General features: G+C 39.9%; 1 protein-coding gene across 2 annotated transcripts in view; it reads left to right on the top strand.

Moving 5' to 3' along the window:
* The window catches only part of BRF1 (BRF1 RNA polymerase III transcription initiation factor subunit), a 169,632-nt gene that overhangs the window by 115,976 nt on the left and 30,555 nt on the right, over positions 1 to 23,101 (top strand). For both annotated transcript variants that reach the window (XM_008934781.4, XM_018082429.3), the window contains exons 12-15: positions 5,597 to 5,658; positions 7,873 to 7,954; positions 8,052 to 8,107; positions 9,954 to 10,210. In XM_008934781.4, coding sequence (XP_008933029.1) covers positions 5,597 to 5,658; positions 7,873 to 7,954; positions 8,052 to 8,107; positions 9,954 to 10,210 — 457 coding nt within the window. The remainder of the gene's footprint in view (positions 1 to 5,596; positions 5,659 to 7,872; positions 7,955 to 8,051; positions 8,108 to 9,953; positions 10,211 to 23,101) is intronic.

Genomic DNA, 23,101 nt, shown 5'->3' with positions numbered 1-23,101 from the left:
TGCATGGTGTGGTGTGTTTGCTTTCTCTGAGGAACTAGCAGGCTGGAAACTTGGCTTTGGCTGGAGAGGACCCCTTAACCTTGTCTTGGCAGAAGGAAATAATAAAGTGACAGACTTCATTTGTCTTTATGCTGTATGTGTGGCCTCATGTGGTCCGTACACCCTCAGACTAAATCCTGGTGTCGATTTGGCACTTTGAGGGAGTAGGCTGTAATTTTCAAGGTGGCTTCAGATACAATAAAATAAAAACCATTTTCACTGAAATACAAGCATATACGTCATGTGTTTTGTGACCTTATTTCGTCAGTAAGTGCAATCAATTTTGCCCTGTCCTTAGGTGTTGTTTTTGTGGAATACTTCTGCTATGACGGCGCACGATGATGCTGCCGGAAGTGAGCGGGGGGGAACAGGAGCCCTCGGCAGCCATGGGGTGCATGCTGTGGGATGGGAGCATGGCAGGGAGGGCTGGCATTGCACAAAGAAGTGCCTTCTCTGGAGCAGTGAGGTTGGCAACAGCTTAAAACTGCCACGATAACCTCCCAGGCTGCTCCAGAGGGAGGCTCCTAGCCCCATATTAATAAAACTCGCAGTGTTACCTGCTCATGCGGCCCCACGGACTGTGCTCACGCCTTGGTGCATGGTGTGTTCATTTGCACACCATCAATCCTCGTACTTCATCCTGCACTGCTGCTGCTGCTGCAGCATTTTCACATCCATTTCTCTTCCCTCCCCGATCTCTACTGCACTTCGTCTCCCTGGCACCGCTGCCGCTCCCCTCCCAGTTACCCACTTTTAATGACTGTTCTCTTCACGCCCCTCGGTAAATCAGTTATTTTCCCTTCCAGATGGGTTCGTGTCCCCTCTGATCAGCTAATCAATTATATTCTGGCACAGTTGTGCAGTGCCTTTTTTGATGCTAAGCTACCACCTTCCTTCCCTTCGCACTCCTTGCAGCTCCCAGAGTGGCACAGGCACTGCTCATCAGTTTGGGCTGCTAAAGTATTTCTGCCCCATTTGATCCCTGTGAGGATCTGCAGGAGCTTTCTGTGGCTCCTGTTGGGTTTAATCCCTCTCTGGAGAGCAGCAGTCAATCCCACTGTTTCTGATACCCTGGGCTCAGGTTTGTTGCTTAAGTGTTTTTGTAGCTGAAAAAGCATCTCCCAACTCTTTTCAGGGTTTGTTGTGCCCTAGCCCCAAAGTATTCCTTGAATACTGGAAGTATTTAGCATCTGGTGCTGTGCTGAATAGGTGGAAGGGTTCTTTGTTTCAACTCTTTTGGCTATGAAATTGTGTGATGAAGGGATATTTGCTGCATGGGACCAGAGCACCAAGTGCCTTCTATTATATCTGCTCTGGAGGATTTCCTGGGAAGTGTTCAGCCTCCATTTCTGTCTGTAAGGAAATCCTCTTATCTGGGCAGAGCAATAAATAGTACTGCCTCCTGTAATAGAAACAGAAAAACACATTCTTCATGTGGCTGTTTTTAAAAATGTGGGGTTTAAAATATATCGGCTGGAATGATTCTTCTGTAATAAATCCCCATAATAGTGTGCTGTGTATACATTTAACTAGCTGCACAGAGGTAGGGAGTGGGGGAGACGGTGTGTTAAAAGAGGGTTTAGTGTGCATTTAGTAATGACAAGAACAGTAAATAATCCTACAGGTTTACAAACCTAATCCCCAGTGTCTGATTGTAGCCCTTGTGTCTACTGGAGTCACTTGGAAAGACATTAAAAGGCTGTAAAGAGAGGGCTTTGGGGGAGAGTTTATTTTTAAATATTTGGGGAGCTGGCTGGGGCGATTGATGGTTTTAAGTGTTATGAATGGGGCTGATTCAGTACCTTGATGGAAAGCTCTAGAAGTGCCTGTCCTCCTCTCCTTGCTACAGAGATGTTAGGTGAGGATGGAATATGCTGGTCCTCGCTGTCTTGCTTTGCACTCTTCCTGATGGTCCTTTCATTTAACAACTGGATTTGTAGGGGAGGGTGAGAGGGGTGTTGTTTTTAATGCCCAACTTATTTTTTTGCCTGTGTCCTGCAGTAAAGTGGTTGTTTTCCTTAACAGAAGAAATCTGTGATGTCTCAGAGCTGTGCCACGTGATGCTACTGCTTTTAAATAAGCTTTTAAGAGGCTGGACCAGATGTTGGCCACATCTGTGTTTTCATTTCGTCGAACATTTCACTTTGACCCTTTTATTAAAAGAGAAAATGATCATTTAGAAATTGTTTTGAGAAGTTTAGCAGCTGGGAAGATTTTTCTGGTATATAAAAAAGCAAGGGGTTTAGTTTCCATGCCCTGCAGTGAGCTGGTGTAGCATCAAGCAGACGGATATCTGTGACAGGTAGGGTCTACTCCTGTTGGAAACGATTGCCATGGAAATTTTCTTATCAAAATTGATGTGTTCTGTTTTGAATTGGCATTCTGTAACAAAACAAATTTTTTTTTCCTCAGCTAAAGCATTAAACTAAGGATTTGAAGGCACCTTCTCTTCTGAAAAACCCATTTAATGAATGCCTATCGCTTTGGCAGGAAAAAGGACAACTTGCAGGCAGGGGGATATCCTGCAATTACTCCCTCCACTGCTGTTATGGGGTCTAAGAAATGCTTATTACATGTAACTTCTGGATTCTTCTCTACAATTTACCAGTTGGAGAATGAGTTTTCCATCCCTGTTGCTAATTGATGCAATGAGAAAAACTAGCACCTAATTCGGTAACAAGTTATATTTGAAATGACAAGTGAAATTGTTCATGGTGCCTGAAATTACATCACTTTCAGTCTGGCATGTTAGGGCTGTGTAAGGGAACAGACACCTACTGTACTGTGACACATTAAATTTTAAACCTCTGATCCAAAAATATAGCAGGGTATAGGAAGAGCAAGGTGTATAATGATGAAAAGCAGTGGCAGCTTGATTTCAGTGGGATATATAAGATGTTTTGGCAGTTTTTATAACAAATAATATTGGGATCAATTTTATGTGAAGTTGAGCAGTTCTGTCACCACTTCCAAATTTTGGTTTTCTAACCTATGATTTTCAGAACTTAATAATGATTTTCAAGGTTGGCTCCCTTTTTCTTTGTCCCTAATTCCAAGCCTGTGCAGAGGGTGTGGACAGCTCAGTTTACCTGGTGCAACGAATATGGAAGAAAAATAAATCCTGTGTTTGTGAAGGTAAACCAAACTGAAAATTGGGATCTCAGCTCTGGCAGGACAGGTGTGCAGTGCTATTTTCCAGAATACCCTGCACTCCTGTGGGTGATTCCTCTCCACGCTTTGCATGATTATGCTTTTCAAAAAAAATTCCAGTGAATTATATTAAAAGGTGGCAAACCACAGGTGTGTATTTTGTCACCTTGCTTTTCCTTTCTGTCCTTCCAAACCAGGGAGTGCTTGGCCATGTCCTGTGGTTGCATCCCAGCCTGGCTGGTAGTGGGGTGCCTGCATGAGGAGCTGCTGGCACTGCTGCAGAAAGTTCTGCTCTTACTGCACTATATAGAGATCAGACCAGAAGAAAAGCATGTGTACTGATCAATTATATAGTTGTTATAAAATCTTTTACACTTCTAAGGTATTTTGGGGGAAAGAGGTTGTAAAGTAAATCTGGTGCCTGGGACTAACGTGCAATTAATTTCTAAGTGTAACAGCAATGAGAAATGTTCCTTAAGGCCTTTTGGGTCATATTTGCACCACATTATCTGAATTGGTAAAGTTGGTATTGCATTTATGAGACAATCTTAGGAAAAAATCCAAGTATAGTGTTATGGAGGGCTGGAGCACCTTTCCTGTGAGAAAAGGCTAAGAGAATTAAGATTGTTCAACCTGGAGGAGAAGGCTTCAGGTGAGCTAAATGCGGCCTTTCAGTACCTAAAGAGAGCTGGAGAGGGACTTTTTACAAGGGCCTGGAGTGACAGGACAATGAGGCATGGCTTTAAACTGATAGAGGTTTGAGATTGGATATTAGAAAGAAATTCTTTACTTTGAGGGTAGTGAAACACTGGAACAGGTTGCCCAAAGGAGCTGTGGATGCCCCATCCCTGGAAGTGTTCAAGGCCAGACTGGATGGGGCTTTGACCAGCCTGGTCTAGTGGAAGGTGTCCCTGCCCATGGCAAGGGTTTGGAATGAGATGGTCTTCCAACCCAAACCATTCTATGATTTTATCATTCTGTGATTCTATGCTGTTCCTTGTGACTTGGCATTTTTTTGGAGGTAAAACCCATTTTCCTTATGACGTGGTGTGGAAAGTTTAAAACTTTCTGTTGGTTGTTTAAGGTGGATTTTGAAAAGACATTTGTAAGCGCTCGGTGTCTGATACCAGTCAGTGTCTGTTGAGTTGAGCATCCAGACCCTTTGCACCACCTCAGGAAGCTCAGCCTCTATCCCTAATGAGGTGTTTTGGTTGGATTCACAGCCCTGTGATTTCATGTACTTCGGGCAACTGGTTTTAAACTCCTGAGTTTTGCCAGGCAGAGCATTGTTTGCATCTTCTGGGAGTGCTTGTATTTCCAACCTTTGCTTGTTTTACTGTTTGGTTGCCATTGGCTGCTGTTGGATCAAAGAACTGCTGCTGCCATCCCCCTCCACTGGTCCAGAGCTGTGCAGGAGCACTAGGCTGGGGAATCAAACCATTCAAAGATCTTGGTTTGTGGGAAGGCACATCACCAGTACTGGGGAGTGGGAATTGTGAAGATGTCAAACTGATCTGCATCATTTTGGTTTTAATTTGTTATTGCAGATTGTTGAAACTTAATTTGTTTACCTTTTTTTTCTGCAAGTAAACCGGTTAGGTCATCTCTTGTTTGATCTTTGTAAGATGTAATGGAGATGACCAAGAAGATTGCTTCATTCCCCAGCATAAGTCTTTGTTGAATAATTTGTTTTCTTCTCTACCTGGATACATTAATAGCGTATTACTACAGTACTCTAATGTGATGTGGAAAATCAGGTTTTGCTGCTGTACACTGTACCAGTCCCAAATTAGGCCTCAGTTCTGTGCTGTTATGCTTTTTAATGGACAGAATATTTAAAAATTTGTTTTCAGAAGTCTTAATAACTACCAAACTACCAAAATTGCAGTGAAATTGTAATTACAGAAAGTGGAGAAGAAAGCCATCATGTGACTGTCGGCATGATGTGTTATTCAGTGGTCAGTGCTGCTTCTCTGAAAACAGAAGATACTTTCTAAGTCATAATTTACGGAAAAATTACTGACCTATAGGCTCTGACAGAGAAATTCTTGTTATGTTGAAAGAAAAATGGTCATCTTTTAAAATGGTTTCCTCAGCTTCCTGCTGAACATTTGTAGCTGTAAATTAAAATGGGGGGAAAAAAGATGACTGGAAGTCTCTGGCAGATTTTTAGCACTGAAGAAGGCTGTGCTGATTCCCGAATTTCAAATTAATTCAGTGTGGTGAATTTGTGCGTTCGTGTACCTCCATTCTGAAAATACTCAGCAACACATTAAACCTCCTGGATGAAGGTGGAAGGATGCAAATCTCTGAAGGACAATCCTGAAGTGTTACATTACTATGGAAAACTTGAGTTGTGATGAATTTTGAGCAAACGTGGCTGATTAAAATGTGTTCTTTTCTGTAGGTGAGAATACGGGAGATGGCGAGTTAGATCTGAGTGGGATCGACGACAGTGAAATAGATCGGGTAAGGTGCCCTCTTATCCCGAGTGTCTCCACGTCTGGATATCTGGGAAAGACAAAATGGTTCTTACCTGGTTTATCCTCTCCCTTCAGCTGCCTCTTCTCTCTGATCTGTAGAGGGGTTTGAGCGATTTCAGTGATCTGAGAGCAAAACTGATGCTCATGCAAACGCATGAATTTGTTGTTCCTTGCCCAAGTTATATATAAATACACATATGTGGGACTGCTGCTGCTGCTTGCTCTTAGCATTCTGGAATAATTAAGTTTTAGAATGTCTTTTATTCTAAAGGAGGACTTTTAAAAGTTTGGTGGAGCTCTAAATTCATTATTTAATTAGATATATTTAAGAAGATTATTAGATAGCTATATTGTTTAATAAGATATATTCAGCATAGGAGGCTGCCATGGAAACTAAACTGTAGAACCAGCATGTACAGCTTCTGTGTCCTTCCAAAGATTTCTGTAATGTTTTCTGGATATATTATTATTTGTGTGGCAGCAAAAAACACCCGTTACCATTTAGCCTGAGCAGGACAGACACATGACTGCAGAAAATGGCTTGTTGGATGCCACAGAGCAGGTCAGTGCTTGGACACATGACAGTCCCGCTCTCCTGATGCTGAGCCTGACGCCCTCTCCAGCCACCACTCTGGTTTACAGTGTCATTGGAACAGATAATGGCAATGCTAAAAACTCCTTTTGGGGTGCAAAGTCATTGAGAGTGATGAGGTTGCACAAGGGTTACTGGTCTCTAAAACGTTGCTGGTGATGAATTGACTGTAACTGTGAAGTGGGGCTTGCTGGGTTGGGCTTCAGTGTCTCATGATTGGAATGGATGCGGAATGGAGGGAGTGGGAATGCTAAAGTTTTCCACTATAGCCAGTCCATAATTTAAACAATCACAGGGGAAGAACAAGCACATTTTCTCCTCTTCCTAGGCTCTGTGATGAGGTCATAACTCTGCTTTTATGACTTCATGTTCATTTCTATGGCAATAGACTGTAATACTGTGAGCCCAAGATTATGAACTCTCTGAAAGCCTAAACAGGATGAATAACTGAGCTAGGAAGAAGTGGGTTTTACTGTTATGGTCCACTTTTAATAGAAGCAGATGAAAGAGTAAAAATATTGGTCTTATAAACCAGGACTTGCACAACCATTTGCTCACCTTGTTTGCCCTCCCTTGTTTGCAGGAAGGACTCCTGCCTGCATTAGTTTTAATTTGACTAGAGTTATTTTTCTTGTGAAATCCTAGATGTACATTTTACTTGGAGAAAATCTCAAATGTTCAGGCCCAAAAGACGGAGAAATCTCAAATTGTTTTCTTGCACTTAAACATCGTTTTACAAGTCTTGGGTGCACTGCTTAAAATTAAAGTGTCTTGTTCATGACGGATGGCCTAATTTGTCTTTGTTCTGCAGAAACTCTTCACTCCCAAACAGCATTGACTTTTGTTTCATTGATATTTGAGCTAAATACTGGGTTAATTTTTACATTTAAGTAATTTACAATTAAGTAATTGCTACCTATCTCTTTATTTATTTCTGTGATTCATCTGAATAGTCCTAGATGCGTTTTACAGCTCCATTCTCACTAATGATGTTACTGAGACTAAGTGGAATTAACTGCAAATAAACCTGGATGTGGTTACTGAACCCAACTCTCTAAAATCTAGAGGACTAATGCTCCAGCAATCTAAGCTGGTTTCCTTCACACAGATGTGGCCATTGAACTAATAATCTCAGTAACTCTGCCTAAACCTTGGCAGAAACCTACCCAGAAGACACATGTTTCTGTTTTGGTCGCACAGGGCAATGGTTCCCACTCTGTTTTGAATTACAGACCACCATCAACACACAGAATTACTTGCAGACAACCATATTGTCATAATAACCTCTCGTATCATCTGAAAAAGATCATAAACCCAGGATCGTTTTTGGTTAATTACAGACCATGTACAATGAATCCTGGATGGTTTTTGGTCACCCCATCATAGTTTGGAAACCAAGCACTGTTTTTTAAAAACAGGTTGTTGCTTTTACCAGCTTTAGAAGTTACTAGAACTGCTCTCTGATTGTCACATCTCACTCATTTCTTTTATTAATGTATTTTTAAAAATGGAATATGAATTGACCTTGCCAGTGGTTTTTCAGTTCAGTTTTGCTTTATGGTTTTCGATTTGATTTCTGAAAGTAGATAAACTTGTTTTGTCTTTTAGTATATACTTAACGAAGCAGAAGCTCAGATAAAAGCAGAGCTGTGGATGAAAGAAAATGCAGATTATTTGAAGGAACAAAAAGGTAAGTATGTAGGACTGAAATTCTCCTTTTGGCTGGTGTTGCTGAAATATGCAGTCTGTATAATCTTCATGCTGGTTACCCTTTTGTCATCTTTCAGAAAAGGAAGCAAGAATAGCAAAAGAGAAAGAACTTGGGATTTATAAGGAACACAAGGTATTAAACTGTGCGTTAATTGTGTCTGTTTGAAAATGTTCTGGAAATTCATGACATCTGCTGATCAGCTCCCTGTAGGATTATGGGCATACTGGTACAGGTCACCACTGAACGAGCAAAAGCTATTGTATCTCTAGCTGTTATTGAATTACAAAGCTGTATTTTTTCAGGTGGTGAGTAAAACGCTTTCTTGCCCAAAATTTTATTTTTAAATTGCTATTATGAGAAAATTCTGTGCATGTCAAAGTCAGAGCTAGCTCTTTGCATTTATGATTGCTGTTCTAATTGCTTGCTTATTAAAATACAGGTCTTAAGACATGCCTAATTTTTTTTTTAACCTGTGCATGGGGAATTTGTTTGTACTTGCCATAACTTCAGTGGCTTTCTTTGCTCTTACAATAATGATTTCTTTATGAAGAACTGAACAGATCCTTGTTGCAGTCACTTGAAGGAGTATTTTGTTCTACCTTTCATAAAGAATGCGACAGTTATGTTAACAAATGGCATGTCCTGTCTCCATGTTTAGCAGTTTAAACAGCCTAATTGGCCGTATATTCACGATTTACAGCATTAGTATTTTGTGTAATTGAGCAAGTGACAAGTCAAATCGTCCACATGCAACTAAAATCCATGTTAGTTTTTAGTGCATATATCCTCTATCTTTTTTTCCGACTAATGCGAAAGACAGAGTTTCCTGCTTCCCTTAGGTATTTCAACAATAAAAACAAAACCAGACAATGAAACACTGTTTTATACTTCAGAGTTTCTCATTCATCCTGAGCTCACGCAGACGTGGCAGTCTACCAGCAATTTTCAAAATTGTATAACTCGTTGGCACCGCCAAGTAGCCCGAACACCCACTTTTTTGTTCGGACAACACAGGAGTTTTTTCTCTAACCCTGTATTGTTTCTGACAGCTCGAGTAGAACTTGATTAATGTGGTGCTTTCCAGTTTCAAGGTAGCACTTGACCCATGTAGGTAAACAGAGGGGCTATTATCCATTAAAAAATAAATCTCCTGCAGAGCTTGGTGTTAAAACCTTCCTTTGAAAAGGAAAACGCCAAATGAGAAACAGAGATTCTGGGGTGGTTGTTTTTTTTTTTTTGTACCTCCCCAGGCATGGGACATGGCTGGAAATGTTCTCTGGTGTCATTTCTCGTTGCCTGGCTCTGCGCAGCGTCAGCCCCCGCAGCCCGTGCCTGGGAAAGGCACTTGTCGGTGACGTTGCCGCAGTGCCCGTGTGTCTGCAGCCTCCTGCTTCCCTATCCGTCGGTGTTAATGCCAGTCCATGCTTAGAAAGCTGCTGCTCATGTTCTTGGCCTTTTCCAGTGAGGAGGAGGAGTTGGGTAGATGCTTTCCCACGCCGCTTTCAGACTTGATATAAACCAGCGTTGCAGCTTCGATGCAGAGTTGTCAGTGCTTAGGGGAGTCGTGACCCAGCTTCACTCTAAAGGCAGTTTTAGCAGGGGAAAATCTTTATTTCCATGCTGGGTAATGCTATCAGGGTCCCTATTCCTGTAACAGGAGTTCACTCCTCCCCCCCCTTTTTTTTTTTCATGCATGCGAAATGGCCCATCCTTCTTCTCTGGCAGCATTGCAGATCCTAAGTAAAGAATTTGTAATACACTGGGCATTTGGCAAAAAAGCAAACATTTATCTCTCAGAGAAAAGAAATGCTTTGGTCCCGTTGAGTGGCAGGAGAGGGAGCGCTGGCTTAGCCTGGGCATGTCACCTGCATCCCCACCTCAGCAGCACCTGAGCCAGGACTGCTGCTCTGTAACTTGCCCCTCTGCTTCATGGAAACTTTGTTTGTATCTACATCACTAATTTTATATTTTAATTAAGCCAAAGAAATCTGCAAAGAAGCGGGAGCCAATTCAAGCCAGCACAGCAGGAGAGGCAATTGAAAAGATGTTAGAACAGAAGAAAATCTCAAGTAAAATTAATTATAATGTGCTAAGGGACCTGAACAGCAAAGGAAGTAACACAACAAAGAAAGAGGATGACAACACTGATGACAGCCCCAACACCAAGAAGCTGTCAAGAAGAAAATCTATTGCCAATAGGAATATAGCCAACCCTGTAAACAGTGTGGGAAAAAGGTACTGCAATTGTTCATTTATATCTCTGTCTGTGAGACTGTCTATGTATCTTTCTGAGCCAGACAATGTAGGGACTGAAACATTTGTTTGAGGCTGAAATAATGTTGGGGCTCTGTTTTTATTTATTTTGCCTGCAGTGTCATGGCGACACCTTATTTATAGTTCAGCTTTCAGAGGTCTACTTTGGTGAGGAGTTAATCATCCTGAAACCAAAAAAAAAAAAAAATCAATGGAAATTCATAAATGTGAATCATTAAGTCAGGGACACCTTTTCTTCATAAAATCCTGACATTTGCTGTCCTTCCTTTAAGTTGTCTGTATCAGCTGACGCAACACTAAATGTTCGAAAGCTTTGGCTTTTTGCTTGATTTGAAAAATACAGTTCCCATCTGTTTTGACAGCTAGCTGCTTTGATTAGCTTTTATTTTAGGTTTTTTCCAAACTTTTGGTGTTAATTGATGACACAAATATAAAGCTTTACAGTAAATATGCTTGTTGGTTTTCTGGTCTCTATTCAAAATATTTTATAGTGCCATGAAAGCTCCTGTTTTAATGAGAAAAATATTCAGCTTGCTGGGCAGATTTATAGTGTGCTGTAAAGTGTATAAGGAGGTTGATGTGTCCAGTCTTCAATATTCAACTATTTTATCTGTCCTAAGTTTATGAAATCACGTTGATCTTCATTCGAATCATTTTGATGTATAGTAATTTCTTACTTAGATGTTATTTATTTACTGCCTAAAAGATAACATTTTTTTTGCTTCCAGAATTATAGGCCAAACCCCACAAGGAAATTTTGGTATTTAATTCTGAAATATAAATTGATGTCTTGGCACTGTAGTTCAGATTTAGGCATGTGTTGCAAATGGGTAAAGGACCAGGAAGGGCAGGAGGGCAACCACCTCTAGGGTGTGAGAAATAAAGAAAGAAAGGGATACGTGGGATACCTGAAGACATGAAGCTGGGAGGGATTGTAAGTGTAAGTCTCTCAGAAGCTAAGCAAAATAAGGATTAGTAAACCTAACCCCTTATTTTGACTTCACAACAAGGCCAGAGACACAGGCTTCAGTTTTGGGTGAGAAGCCAAATGCCAAAGCCACTGGCCCCACTGTCACCAGGATACAGGTTTTTGCAGTATATCAGACATACTTTCTTCTTTATTCTCTGTTTTTGTCTTCATCCTTGTTCAACTTCTCACTCTCCATATCAATATCAATCTCCATATCAATAGCTTTGCTTTCCAGTTCTTATCACACTGTGGATTTTAGTCTCTATAGTTGCTGCTCATTGGTGGTGTATGATCCAAGCATTTAAGTTTTCCGCTAGTCAAGGACAGGGAAGATGCATTGGGGGTTAATTTAACAGCATTTTGCTTATGCTTTATTTTCAGTTTACAGGTATTAATGAGTGGTATTTCTGGCATTTCTAGGAAACTATGGCTAATTCTGTTGTCAGGAATGCAGTGCTAGATGGGAAATAGGGGCCGGGCAGGATCCTGGTTGCATTTCAGAGCTCAGCAGTGACATCCATCTCGAACTGCTTTGCCACATCCCAACCTTGTCACTTCTGAGGTTTACAGAAATGCTGGGCCCTTGGAAATCCTGTTGAAGTCAGCATGTTAAACTCTTAACAGGTGTTAAACTCCTTGGAAAATCATGCCATAAATATTTAATTTAACAGTGGTGCAACTTGAAAAGGTTTCTAAATAAATACAAATCAGTATTTTCCAAAAGCAGCTAATAAAACGTGTTTATTTTTCCTCTTGAGAGCCTAAAGTACGTCCTTAAGATGCATAACAGAGTTTCCTGATGATGATTAGCAGATCTCAGATACAATGAATTTTGCAGCAGAACACTTCAGAGGAGGTTGAGCGTATATGCAGATAAGTGAGTTAAGAAGATTTTGCACTCCTGAAGTAGGCAGTGTTCATGCTTAAATGTTATCAAGGACTTGGCAAACATTAGTTTGGGGTTTTTTTACAATTAAAGATTTATTACATGCTTTTGATTTTTTTTGCTAGTAGTCTAAATGCCATGCCTTTTAAATGGCATGCATAAATTTGCGTGTTCTGCATTGTTCTTATATGCTGAGCTTTCATCACCTTTGTTCAGCATTGTTCCTCTGAGAAGTGAATGGCTAAATATTTTCCCAGGGATACAAAAATCATGGTAATTTATGTGCAATTAATAATAATAAAACCCCTGAACATTGATCATTAGAATAATGAGTGAAGTACCTGATGTATATTTTTCCACGAGCCATTTACAGAGAAAAAAATCAGATGATTTGGGTTGGAAGGGACCTTAAAGATCATCTCTAGTTTTGATGTGTAGTGATTTCCAGTCCTGCGTGTTTACCTTTATATATCTTAAATATTTAGTAAGCTGCATTGACTGCAGTAACACCATATGAATAACAGGCTTTGAGCTGGTCATTCAGTTTATCAGAGTTATAGTCTGATTTTTAGGAGTTCTTGTTTTAGTCCTGATCACAGTTAGAAGGTGCCAGTACAAGGAGTACCAAGTTACAGGATAGAAAAAGAATACTCATTCTTGGTGATGAAAGCAGCGCTTCTGTAAAGGTATAAAATTAGGAAAGTGTTTCTTTTATGTAGAGAGATAAATAAATATCTTTATTGCTTTCCATTTGCAAGCCATTTTATGTGCCACACCAGGTTTGGACAGATGATACAGTCAGGTTTGTCACATGTCTTAGAATCATCTTCATATGCAGTGTGTAGCACCCTGGAAATAGGAAGTTCATCTTCATGTCCATCTTTCTAATTATCCCTTGCTATAAAATACTCTGTGTTGTTACTTCCACCCAGAGGACTTTAGATATCCATAAAAAATTGGTTACCCCAACCAGACATGGTGCAATATCTGGGTGGTTTTTCTTTTTTTAATATAACATAAAGTAGCAGTTACAGTGTTCATCAGTTAAAATATTGGAAAAGCATTTGTTTCCTGATGTGATAACAATAAGCAAATTTTACAGTCTTGTAAAAAGTTGTTGATTTGCAAGAAATTTATAAAGAGCTGGAATGCTAGGCATGGTCCCAGGAGCAAGCTTAAACTGGATAAGTCTTTCAGTTGGTGGCCCTTTTATTAGAGCTTTGTTGCTACTATAATCACTTAATGGTTATTTGGATTCCAAAGGCGATATAGTTTTATCTACATCTTATTTCATAAAAAAATCCTGATTTTGAAATCTAAGAAATGTGTGGTATTTTCTGCAGTTTTGTTAGGAAGGTGCTTTCAAATAATTCTTCCAAAGATCATGCAGGTTTCTCCTGTTTAGGTGGGTAGATATTATGGACATCAGTATTTTCAGAAGCAAACTGGGGTTTTGACATGAACTTTTTGAGCTTTAGAAAAAGCTGTGCTTTCCTCAGACACATCTCTCAGAATTAAACTGAGGCTATACTTATTATATCTGTCAAGATGGCAGAAGACTAGTAATGATAATGTAAGTAATTTTAGGAAATTTTATGTTGTGTAAATGTATTTCATTCCATTTCTTAATGCATTTTTGTTCCAGTGAGTGTCACGACTGGTGCTTCATATGCAAAAGCCTTTTCATTCTCAGTGTGTTGAAGATGTGGCACAGTGTATGTTACCATAATAGATGTTTCAACTCTGATTTCAATTACCAGTTGCACAGTTTATCTTCACTAATGTCTTCTGTGCATATGAAGCATAAGAATAATATGTTGAACTCTGAGAAAAGAACAATAGCCACTTCAAGCTACTTAAAATCTGAACTACAATTAGAGCTGTGCCATGCACTGGAGCACTTCAAGTTCAATAAAAAGGGTTTTTAGGACTGGAAGCTTTTGGTTAGAAGCTTAATAATTTATTTTATATTTACTTGAGCTGAATCTTACAACATTACATGTAAAGTGAAATGTGTTGTACCAGGAAAATGTGGGAACAAGAAAGCTTTCAAGTCACTACTTTTAAGAAATTTTAAGCCTGTTTCTTGCTATGTGCTTGAAATTGGTAATGATATCAGAAAAGACAGGATCTATTATCAGGGGACTAAATATGTCAGGTTAATCTCCTGAAGAATTTGCCTTGGAAGAAATGAAGCAGGACTGTGAAGCGCAGTGGAATCCGCTGTAATGAAACAAGGTTGTTCTGAATGGAACCGTACGAATATATAATAGCCAACCAAATCATGCCTGCTATGAGTATGACAAAAGCCCTTGGAGGAGATCTCAGATCTGATTAGATTTAGAAATTCACCTCCAGATTCTCTCCATGCTCTCACTTGTATTGACTGACTTTCTGTTTTGCTAGTACACACTGGTGCATGGCTCCACCTGTGCTTTAGAGCCGTGGGATCTGGGTATTGGGAACCGCGCGCCTTCAGCACCAGGGACTTGTTCTGCTGCTCAAGTTCCTGCTCCAGCATGCACTTTTTCATTTAACATCTGCTCCAGCTACATTTTTATTGACTTTTCAAATGGGCGTCACAACTCAAAAAATCTCCTTTTTTGTTAGGGAGAATGTATGTGATGCTTTTCTACAGCCTAGCATTCGACATCTCATTTACCCTGATAAATTACTTGCTGCTTTCTTGACTCTAATGGGAACCACATCTCCCTGGAGGGGAAAATATGGGGAGAAGACTAATCTTGGTGCTTTGGAGGAGCCTCACAATGCCACGCTGCCGAGGGAGCCTGGGGAAACAGTAAGGGGCCTTCAGCTGGCTCCTCCAGCTTCCATCCTTGTTTATAGTTGGCCCTTTCTGGTGTCCAGGATACTCCTCAAGGTAGGAGGTTGTTTTGATGTCATTGGCTTTGCCAGATTGGTTTTGGTGACAGTGTAGCAGGAAGGGGACATAACCCAAACCAAATTCTGTGAACAGTATTATTAGTTTGTTTTATATTAGGGTGGTGTTTGTGGAGGGGAGGAGCATCAGCTCATGTTTTCCACATTACTCAGGTCAATCCAAACCAGCGCAAAACAAAGCTCAGCTTGAATAATCTGAGGGATTTCTGGGTGTCTTCAAAACCTTTTATTGGTTAGACCCAAGTGATTATTAAGGTTAGAACACTTTTGATTCACTATATCAAGAAGAGAGTTGTTGGTTCAGAATCTTTTTTTTGTTAGGAAAAATGATATTGCGGTAATAGTTTAAAAATTTGGGAATGAGTATCTTAAAAGTTCCTCAACTGCAGCTGGTGCAGTGGAGTGTGATGGGCTGATGGATGTCTGCAGCCAGTCCTACAGCTTGGCAATTTGTGATGAAGCAGAGCTTCTGAAGGGGGACAGATCCCTGTGTTAGAATCCTATAATCATGAAGGTTGTAAGAGACCTTTAAGATCATCCAGTCCAACTGTCATGTTTGATGGATATGAAGCTTTGAAAGAGAGTCTTTTCCATGCTCACTTTGGTGGTATGCATTCTCTGTGCAAATTGGCCTTTTGAGATGGGATCTTAAGAGTGGTTTTATATGCTTTAATTTTCCACCATATATTTTTATTTCTCAGAAGTGCCTTCAGCTCTTTGTCTAATTTACTTTCGATATCCTGTTTTTCTCTCTGCTTTGAAGTCTGTTACAGGGTTTGGAATTCATGTGTATTTACTCTGAGATAATAATTTTTATTTCTTGTCTTATGCTGCTTTAGGCCTTCTCTTTATATGTGACTAAAGTGCTAACACCAATTTCCCAGCTGGAATAAAATTCCTTATGGAAGATACTGGGAGTAGTTGCTGAGATGGTAATTGGGAGTTTCTTCTATAGCTTAATTATTATTTGGTTGGTATTTTTGGAGTTTCCTCTGGAAGCAATCTCTTGTTGGCTACAGGATTCAGACTAGACTGTGATTCCTGGGTATGAATGTTCATGTGGTGGGAGCCTTCCCGTGGAGTGTGTGGAGTCAGCTTTTGGTCTGAATATTGTGTACGTGGTGAATACATTTTCTAACCACTTTGACATAACTGTTTTCTTATGTGATCTGCTCTTCGAGAGTTTCTTAGGAGTGTAATTTTATGTGTGTTTTTGCTTTGCTGTGGTATATAATCATTTAAATCAAAGGTTAATCAAAATTATTAGTCATTTTGAACAGGAAAACGGTGACATTTGATAAGTACCTCCACTTCAAATAAATCTTACCAGTATTTTCCAGTCTTGTAACTTTTAGAGGGACAGGCTCGTACAAATTATGTTTAGTATTTTCTTTACAAAAAGCAAAGCCAAGAAAAAAATGAATTCAAGGCTTCCAAGGTTCTGCTTTTCAAGTCATGCATCTCCTTATTAAAGTTAGCTGTTTTGGGGGAGAGCTTCCCGAATGACCTTGAAAGGAGCTGACACATGCGTTTACTTGTTCACAGTTGATTTGAGGAGTGGATCTGCTAAAGCCTGTAGTGTTGTAACCTGGCTAATGCTGCAGGTTGCTGCTGTTCCTATGAGCTAAGAAGCCTTTTGTAATAAAGAGATAAATCAGAGGCAAGAACAGGAAAGAAATGGATCTGACCCAACATGTTTTAAAATGAGTATGTGGGGTTTTTAACTTCTGAACACTGAACTGTGATGACCAGCAGCCTTTCCTTCTTCAGTAAGTGAGGGCACAGGAGGAAAAAAACATTGCTTCTGCATATAACACCACATCCCAGAGAGGATGTGAAGTTAAGCAAATGCCACTGAGAGACTGAGGAGGTAGGAACCAGCACATGATCCAGGGCATGATGTGGCAGGTTATCCCTTTGCCCTCAAATTAATTTCTCTTAATACTGAGATAGGACAGAAAAATGGGGAAAGAATTAATTTTTTTTTCCCCAAAAAAATCCGAACCAAAAAACCCACAACAGTTCCCCAAACGTGCCCTTCCAGAAGCTGGCAGGTGTTTGTCAGGATTTGATGTTTATTCTGATTACTCAAGCTATTTTGAAGATGAGTTCCCCTGATACAATAGCATTTTTATTTCACATCTGTCGGGCTTGATACCCCTGAAAATACATCTGCATTAAACTTTGAAACATGTATGGATAGTGTTTTGAATGGCTGTGCTCTGCACCATTGGGAAAGGAGCTCCTCTCCAACCATTGCCTGGCACAGCTTGCATCCCCAGCCTGCTGCAGGAGCTGCTTCTGCCACTCATTCTGTTATCATTCCAGCAGTAATTCCAGCATCTCAGACTTTTTTGTCGAGCAGCATTGGTTATTTAGGGTGAGGGTACTAAAAATCTCATTCCTTCGTCCCTCAATCCTTTCCTTCCTTCTGCAGGAGGTGAATTCATTTCCCCCTTTTCTGCCAGTGAGTCAAGAGAAACAAAATTAAAGATTTTCTAGCTTGTTGTGTTACTAAAATGGAGTATTCTTCCTATAAAATTCCAGTTTGGGATTCAGTAGTTTCTGAATATTGGAATAACATACCAGAATTTCAGTATGACAATTAACTCACCTGCATCTTCACTCTCTAAAATATAATTGGAGAAAAATGCCCCTGGATACCTTAATGATAGGGGAAATAATGTAAAGAAGTCTTCTTGATGTGACCTTTACCGATTTTTTTAAGTTCAGTGATGCCACAAATCATCTCTAGTTGTACATCATTGGTTAAGAGCTTTCCAATTTTATAGTAAAGATTTTTAACGTTGTCAGGATTTAGTTTAGTGTAAGGATAAGGGAGCATGGTCTGCTGGGACTGCAGAGGAGTGTTCCTGAGGTGTCATTTACTGGGACTTACGAGAGCCTTTGAGAAAGAGAAAGAGAGAGAGAGAGAGAAACCCTTTAAGATTGAGTGAGGACACATCTAGGGTTGTGTGTGTGTTTCAGCAATAACAAGCATCTGCCAAATCCAGTTCTTGGTTCCATTTTCCCCAAACTATTAGAATGCCTTCAATTTAAAACTAAAAAGGCATTGATCCGGCTCGACCTCGTGGCCCAGACCCAGGTCAAGTCTCCTTATTTTTACAGCAGCCTTCTTGTTTGTTTAATATAAATTGGTTATTGCTTTTCTGCCTCCCACTCAAGAAAATCATCTCCTTGTCGGATTCCTGGGGAGGTCGACTGGGCAACCCAAAAATGCAGAGGGGATTTTTGTGACCGAAATAATTTTGTCGTGCGTTTTAAGACCAAAAAAGAGCAATTTCAGCCCAGAAGATAATTTTGTGTGACAGTTGGATTGCCAGCTCCTTGTTTATCTATGTTCTCATTTTCAGGTTGGTTATAAGAAAAGTCTCTGCGAGCTTTTTTTTCTTCCAAATGACACCCAGTGACTCTAATGGGAGACTTAATATAAATATGTATGTGCAGTCTCCTGAACTTTATAGCGTGTTAGCAAAACCAGTTATATGTGTTGCGGGGGTGAGGGGAGTGGGAAGAAACAAAAAAAATTGGAAGTGTGATATGTCTTGTTATCAAACCCTGGAGGTGCATGTCCTGCTGTCATGGCTGAGGGGACTTCAGCACTGTGAAATGCTCATTCTCAGTCTGTAGATTTTTCTGATTTATTTTTTCTTTTTTCCTTTTTTTTTTTTTTTTTTTCACGGGTGGAAAATGCTTGGTTTCTGAATTGATTTTCCTTTTACCCTTTTCCCAGCAGGGTCTTCTTGTTGATCTTCACAGTCTGCTCATTTTTCTAGTATAAACCAACTCTGATGTGTTTTAGATTTGCCAGTTGAGTTGAGTCTTCAGCGAATATTTGTAAAATGTTGAAGGAAAAGGAACAAAACAAACAAAAAGTTAACTTTTCCTCACTGCAGTATGGCATACATTATTTTACCAAGGCTAATACCCAAGCTGGCAGAGCAGTCACATGAAGCTTCTTGTTCCTTGCTGTGTGCAGGCACTTCCAGACTCAACGGCTGGCAACCATTGTGTGGTTCTGAGTGCAGTTCTTTCACCATAGCTGGGTAAAGCACTGGAAAGTTACAGCAGTTTGTTGCAAAACTTGAAGTACTTTTTGTTCACATAATATTTAGCAGGATCTACATAATTAGTTTTAAAATTGGCCGGTGTGCTGTAACTTAGTCATTTTTGTAAGTGCTGTTCCATTACCCGATGATGCTTCTGGTGCACTCACTGACTTCAATTTTACCTTGCTGCGGTTGTTACTAAATATGGGATGAAACATTCTGAGATAACTTCTAAATGTGGTCTTGGAAGATATATGCAGCAAATTTAACTTTTTCTTCTGTTGTTGAATTTGCAATTTATTGTGAGTCAGAAATCTCTGCCCAGCATTTTCCCCTTCCTCCAGTGCAACATGAGGATACATTGAACAAATCCATTGCTGTGTTTAGGATATGCAGGAACCAAGGACACTTCCTGGCCTGCTGTAGAGCAGCTCATACTCTTCTCTCCTACAGACCTCTTCCTTGTGACCTACAAAGTATGATGGGAGGAAACCACTAACTTTTACATGCATTTTAGTCTCCCTCCATGTTTCACACTTGAATAGAAATTTGTGCTGCCACAGAGGTTGAATAGGAAGGTACAGAGTACAGTATCTATGGATCTCAGGAACTGCCATCCATCTCCCAAGTGCACATGCAAGTGGAGAACCTCTTGCCCTGAGTGCTCTTCCAAGGCATTGCTTGGCTCAGCAGCTCTCAAAACCTAGACAATTTGAAATCTTTCCATCAAGCAGAACTGTGATAGCTGGGAAGGAAAGGATACAGTGAGACTATTACAGCCCAAGTGATGTGGTGCAATAGACTTGAAATTTTTGTTGATCCTCAGAGGTGAGTGTAACCTTGCTGAACTGGAGCACTGGAAGATGCTTGGACGTGGAGAGCACTCTCAGGCCACATACAGAATAGCAGTGCCAGACGTGTACTCAGTAGTCTGTTATCTCTTTATTCAGAAACAGGTTTAGATGTGGTATTTATGTGAAAGAAATATATGCTGTTACAGCACAGTGTTCTTTAAAGAAGTTATCAACATATTTAATCTGAGTGGTTTGAGATACTTAATCTGAAGTATGAAGGACATGCATACAGATTTGAAAGTGGAATGAAGTGGCTGACATATTTATTTTGTAAGGTTATCTTTGCCTGTCTACAGGGGTAACATAGTAGTTTTAATAGAAAAATGGCTTTGCACACTTCTGCAGTGATTTTATCGTGGAACAATAAAGAAACAAAATAATTTGGAATCATAACTGAAACCTCTTTTACTCAAGTTTAGTGAGATAATCGTCAGATTAAAGCTGTAGTTGAATCAGTCAGTCATCTGAGGAATTAATAACGGAGATTAAAGTCAACAGTGAATCAATTTATTAGATGAATAGAAGCAAGACAGAAATCAGGGTAGTTTAAAACATATGACTGGCTATTACAAGGCAACATTGGCTGCTACCTAGTTCTCGGAGACAGAGATGGGACCAGAGTCCAGTCTGGGCTTTAGTAAGTCAATGCAAGGGTTAATTCTGTGCCTGGAGGTGGCACAGAATTAATTCATTAAAGGTGGTTTAGACACTTGTTCTTTTTCCTGCCAAATGAACGGTGTGCAAGCAATATTGGCTTAAAAAAATTGATATGCAAATATAGCACGACTTAGACATGTTTGCACTTCATTCATACCTGTTGAAATATTACAGAGAAAAAACGATGGGAACAGAGCAGAAGAAAGGTGAACTGCTTTGTGTAGGTTGTTTGTGGAACAAGGTGGGTGGGAGAGCAGCTTGGGTTGTTTATATCACTGATGGCTGCCTACTGTGGACTTTTTGTGTGGGAATTCATATGTACCTTCTGTACCTTCTGAGCCCACTCCTCCTCCACCTCCTTTTCCACTTCTGGACACTGTCCAGGAGATTAGGATCATTAATGGCTCTTGGTGATGTGGCAATGCAAAAAAACTACTGTTTGCCAATGTGTTTATTCGTTGCCACACCTCTTCAAACCATCTAAATGCAGTGGTGAGTTAAGAGCTTTCTTGGCCTAAAACCTGATCCAGTCCAGTTGTGATTTTGAACTTTGAGCAATCTGGAATATAAAAAATTGTTGGACCTTACTATCAGATTACACGTAACTTAGTTTTCAAGTCAGAACATAAATGCTCCAAAAGTACAAGAGAGAAACTTGCTGAGAAAGCTTTAGTCTCATCATGGGAAAAGTTCAGAGTATATATACCTTAAATTTTCATAAATCCCTGTAGGAATAAAACTACTTTTTATCCATGCATTCCTATTTTTATTTTCCTGTTATTTCTGAAAATATTTTTGTTCCTTTTCAAGAGCAAAGCACTGGGGTAATGAAAGCATTTTGTTTAACTGGATTTCATACATTGATCTTATATGGCTCAGAGAGACTGTGTCATACATTTCATGAAAATAAACCTAAATACCAATACATAAACTCTAGAAGCATGAAATGACAATACTTAATTCTGTTATATTATTAAAAAAAAAAGCAACGGGGGAGGGGAAGCCATTCAGGGCAGAAAGACAAAGGAAGGGCTAATTAAGGATTTAAAGCCACTGAGGTTTGGTTGGAGGGGGGTTTTGCAACCAGTGAACTGAGTCGAATGTAAAGTGTGGTGTGTGTAAGCCAAAAGGAATCATAAATTCTGTGTGATGCAAAATAACTTCATAGCAAGTGACTGAGTAGCTAGAGAGATCTTGGATGGAAGGGAAAGGTTTCTGTAAAAATAAACTTCATCTCCCTGACCTTTGCTGACCCTGGCTGCCTCTCTCTTAATCTAACCTGAAGAGATTAGAAAAACTCTAAACATCAAAAGGAACCGTAGAGCTATTGTCTCCCAGAGTCCCATTGTGTTCAGGAGTGATTTCCCAGGAAGCAGCAGCCTGCTCCTGCTCCAGAGCCTTCCCCCCGCTGGCACCAACAATGCGGCCCTGGCTGTAGGTCAGGCTGCCCATCTCAAACCCTGCCTTGGAAAAACAACCCACCACTCTTGACATGATGGATGGGAAACCCGACTCCAGCATTCGTTTGCCCAAACTTGTTTGGAAGATTTGCTGGGTTTACTGAGTCAACATTTTTCAGGTGCTTCCTGTGCTTTATTCAGGAGTGGATAAATAACTCTCATTTTGCTCAGCCACAGACAACACAGATGTAATTAAATCACATTAAAAGTTTGTCTTTCCACGTGGTTGAATCCTCAGCTTCTGGATTTTTTTAATATATATATTCTTATGTGTGCATATATATATATATATGTCTGTATATATATAAAACCACAAGTTTTACAGAAAAATTTCTTTAAGTGGCTGTTGGAGGAAAATGCAGGTTTCATGCATTTATTTCTACCTCACGGGGAGAACTGACAACATTTTTGAGATCTTATGATTACTAGGCTGTAGTTTTCTGCTAACTTTGGGTCACAATTTAAAACTACTCCTTAAAGCATAAGGAAATCTTAAATTATGAAGCAGTAGGAAATCCTGAGATCCGAGGCATTGAGTGGGCTTGCAGTATAGTATATATTCATTATTTTGTTGCTACTTCAGTAGCTCACAGGTATTAAGCACAGCATTACATTAACTTTTTGGTGAAGTCCAGACACTAGAAAACTCAAGTTTTATGGTTCAGCGTTTACTGATAGGATTTGCAACTGAGAGAAGTCCAGACTTCTGATGGTTTTTAAAGAGTGCTTGTGAGAGGCCAGCCACAGGAACAGATGCATTTTTGTCTAAATTACTTTCTCTCTCTTTCCAATTTCTGTATCTTCTGATTTAATTTTAAAATCCATTTTAAAGCAAATGAAATAGCTAAGGCTTTTTCTAGCACAGTAATCAAGAGCTTTAATACTCTACCTCTCTACATGCCACAGTTTCAAGAGCTGATGTTTATGGTGCTGTTGCCTGTGCTGGGCAAGGTGTTTGTCTACACTGTGGGAGCTGTAGTGGAGCAGGGGGTACCCATTTCAGGCTCTACTTTCAAGTAATTTTAAAGGTTGATGAAGATTTTCAGGCTTTTAT

Source organism: Manacus vitellinus, unplaced genomic scaffold (assembly GCF_001715985.3).
Source record: "Manacus vitellinus isolate BGI_N305 unplaced genomic scaffold, ASM171598v3 scaffold_6_pilon, whole genome shotgun sequence".
NCBI classification, from domain to species: domain Eukaryota; kingdom Metazoa; phylum Chordata; class Aves; order Passeriformes; family Pipridae; genus Manacus; species Manacus vitellinus.
The sequence above is the reverse complement of the archived record's forward strand: the minus strand, read 5'-3'. Positions and strand labels throughout refer to the sequence as shown.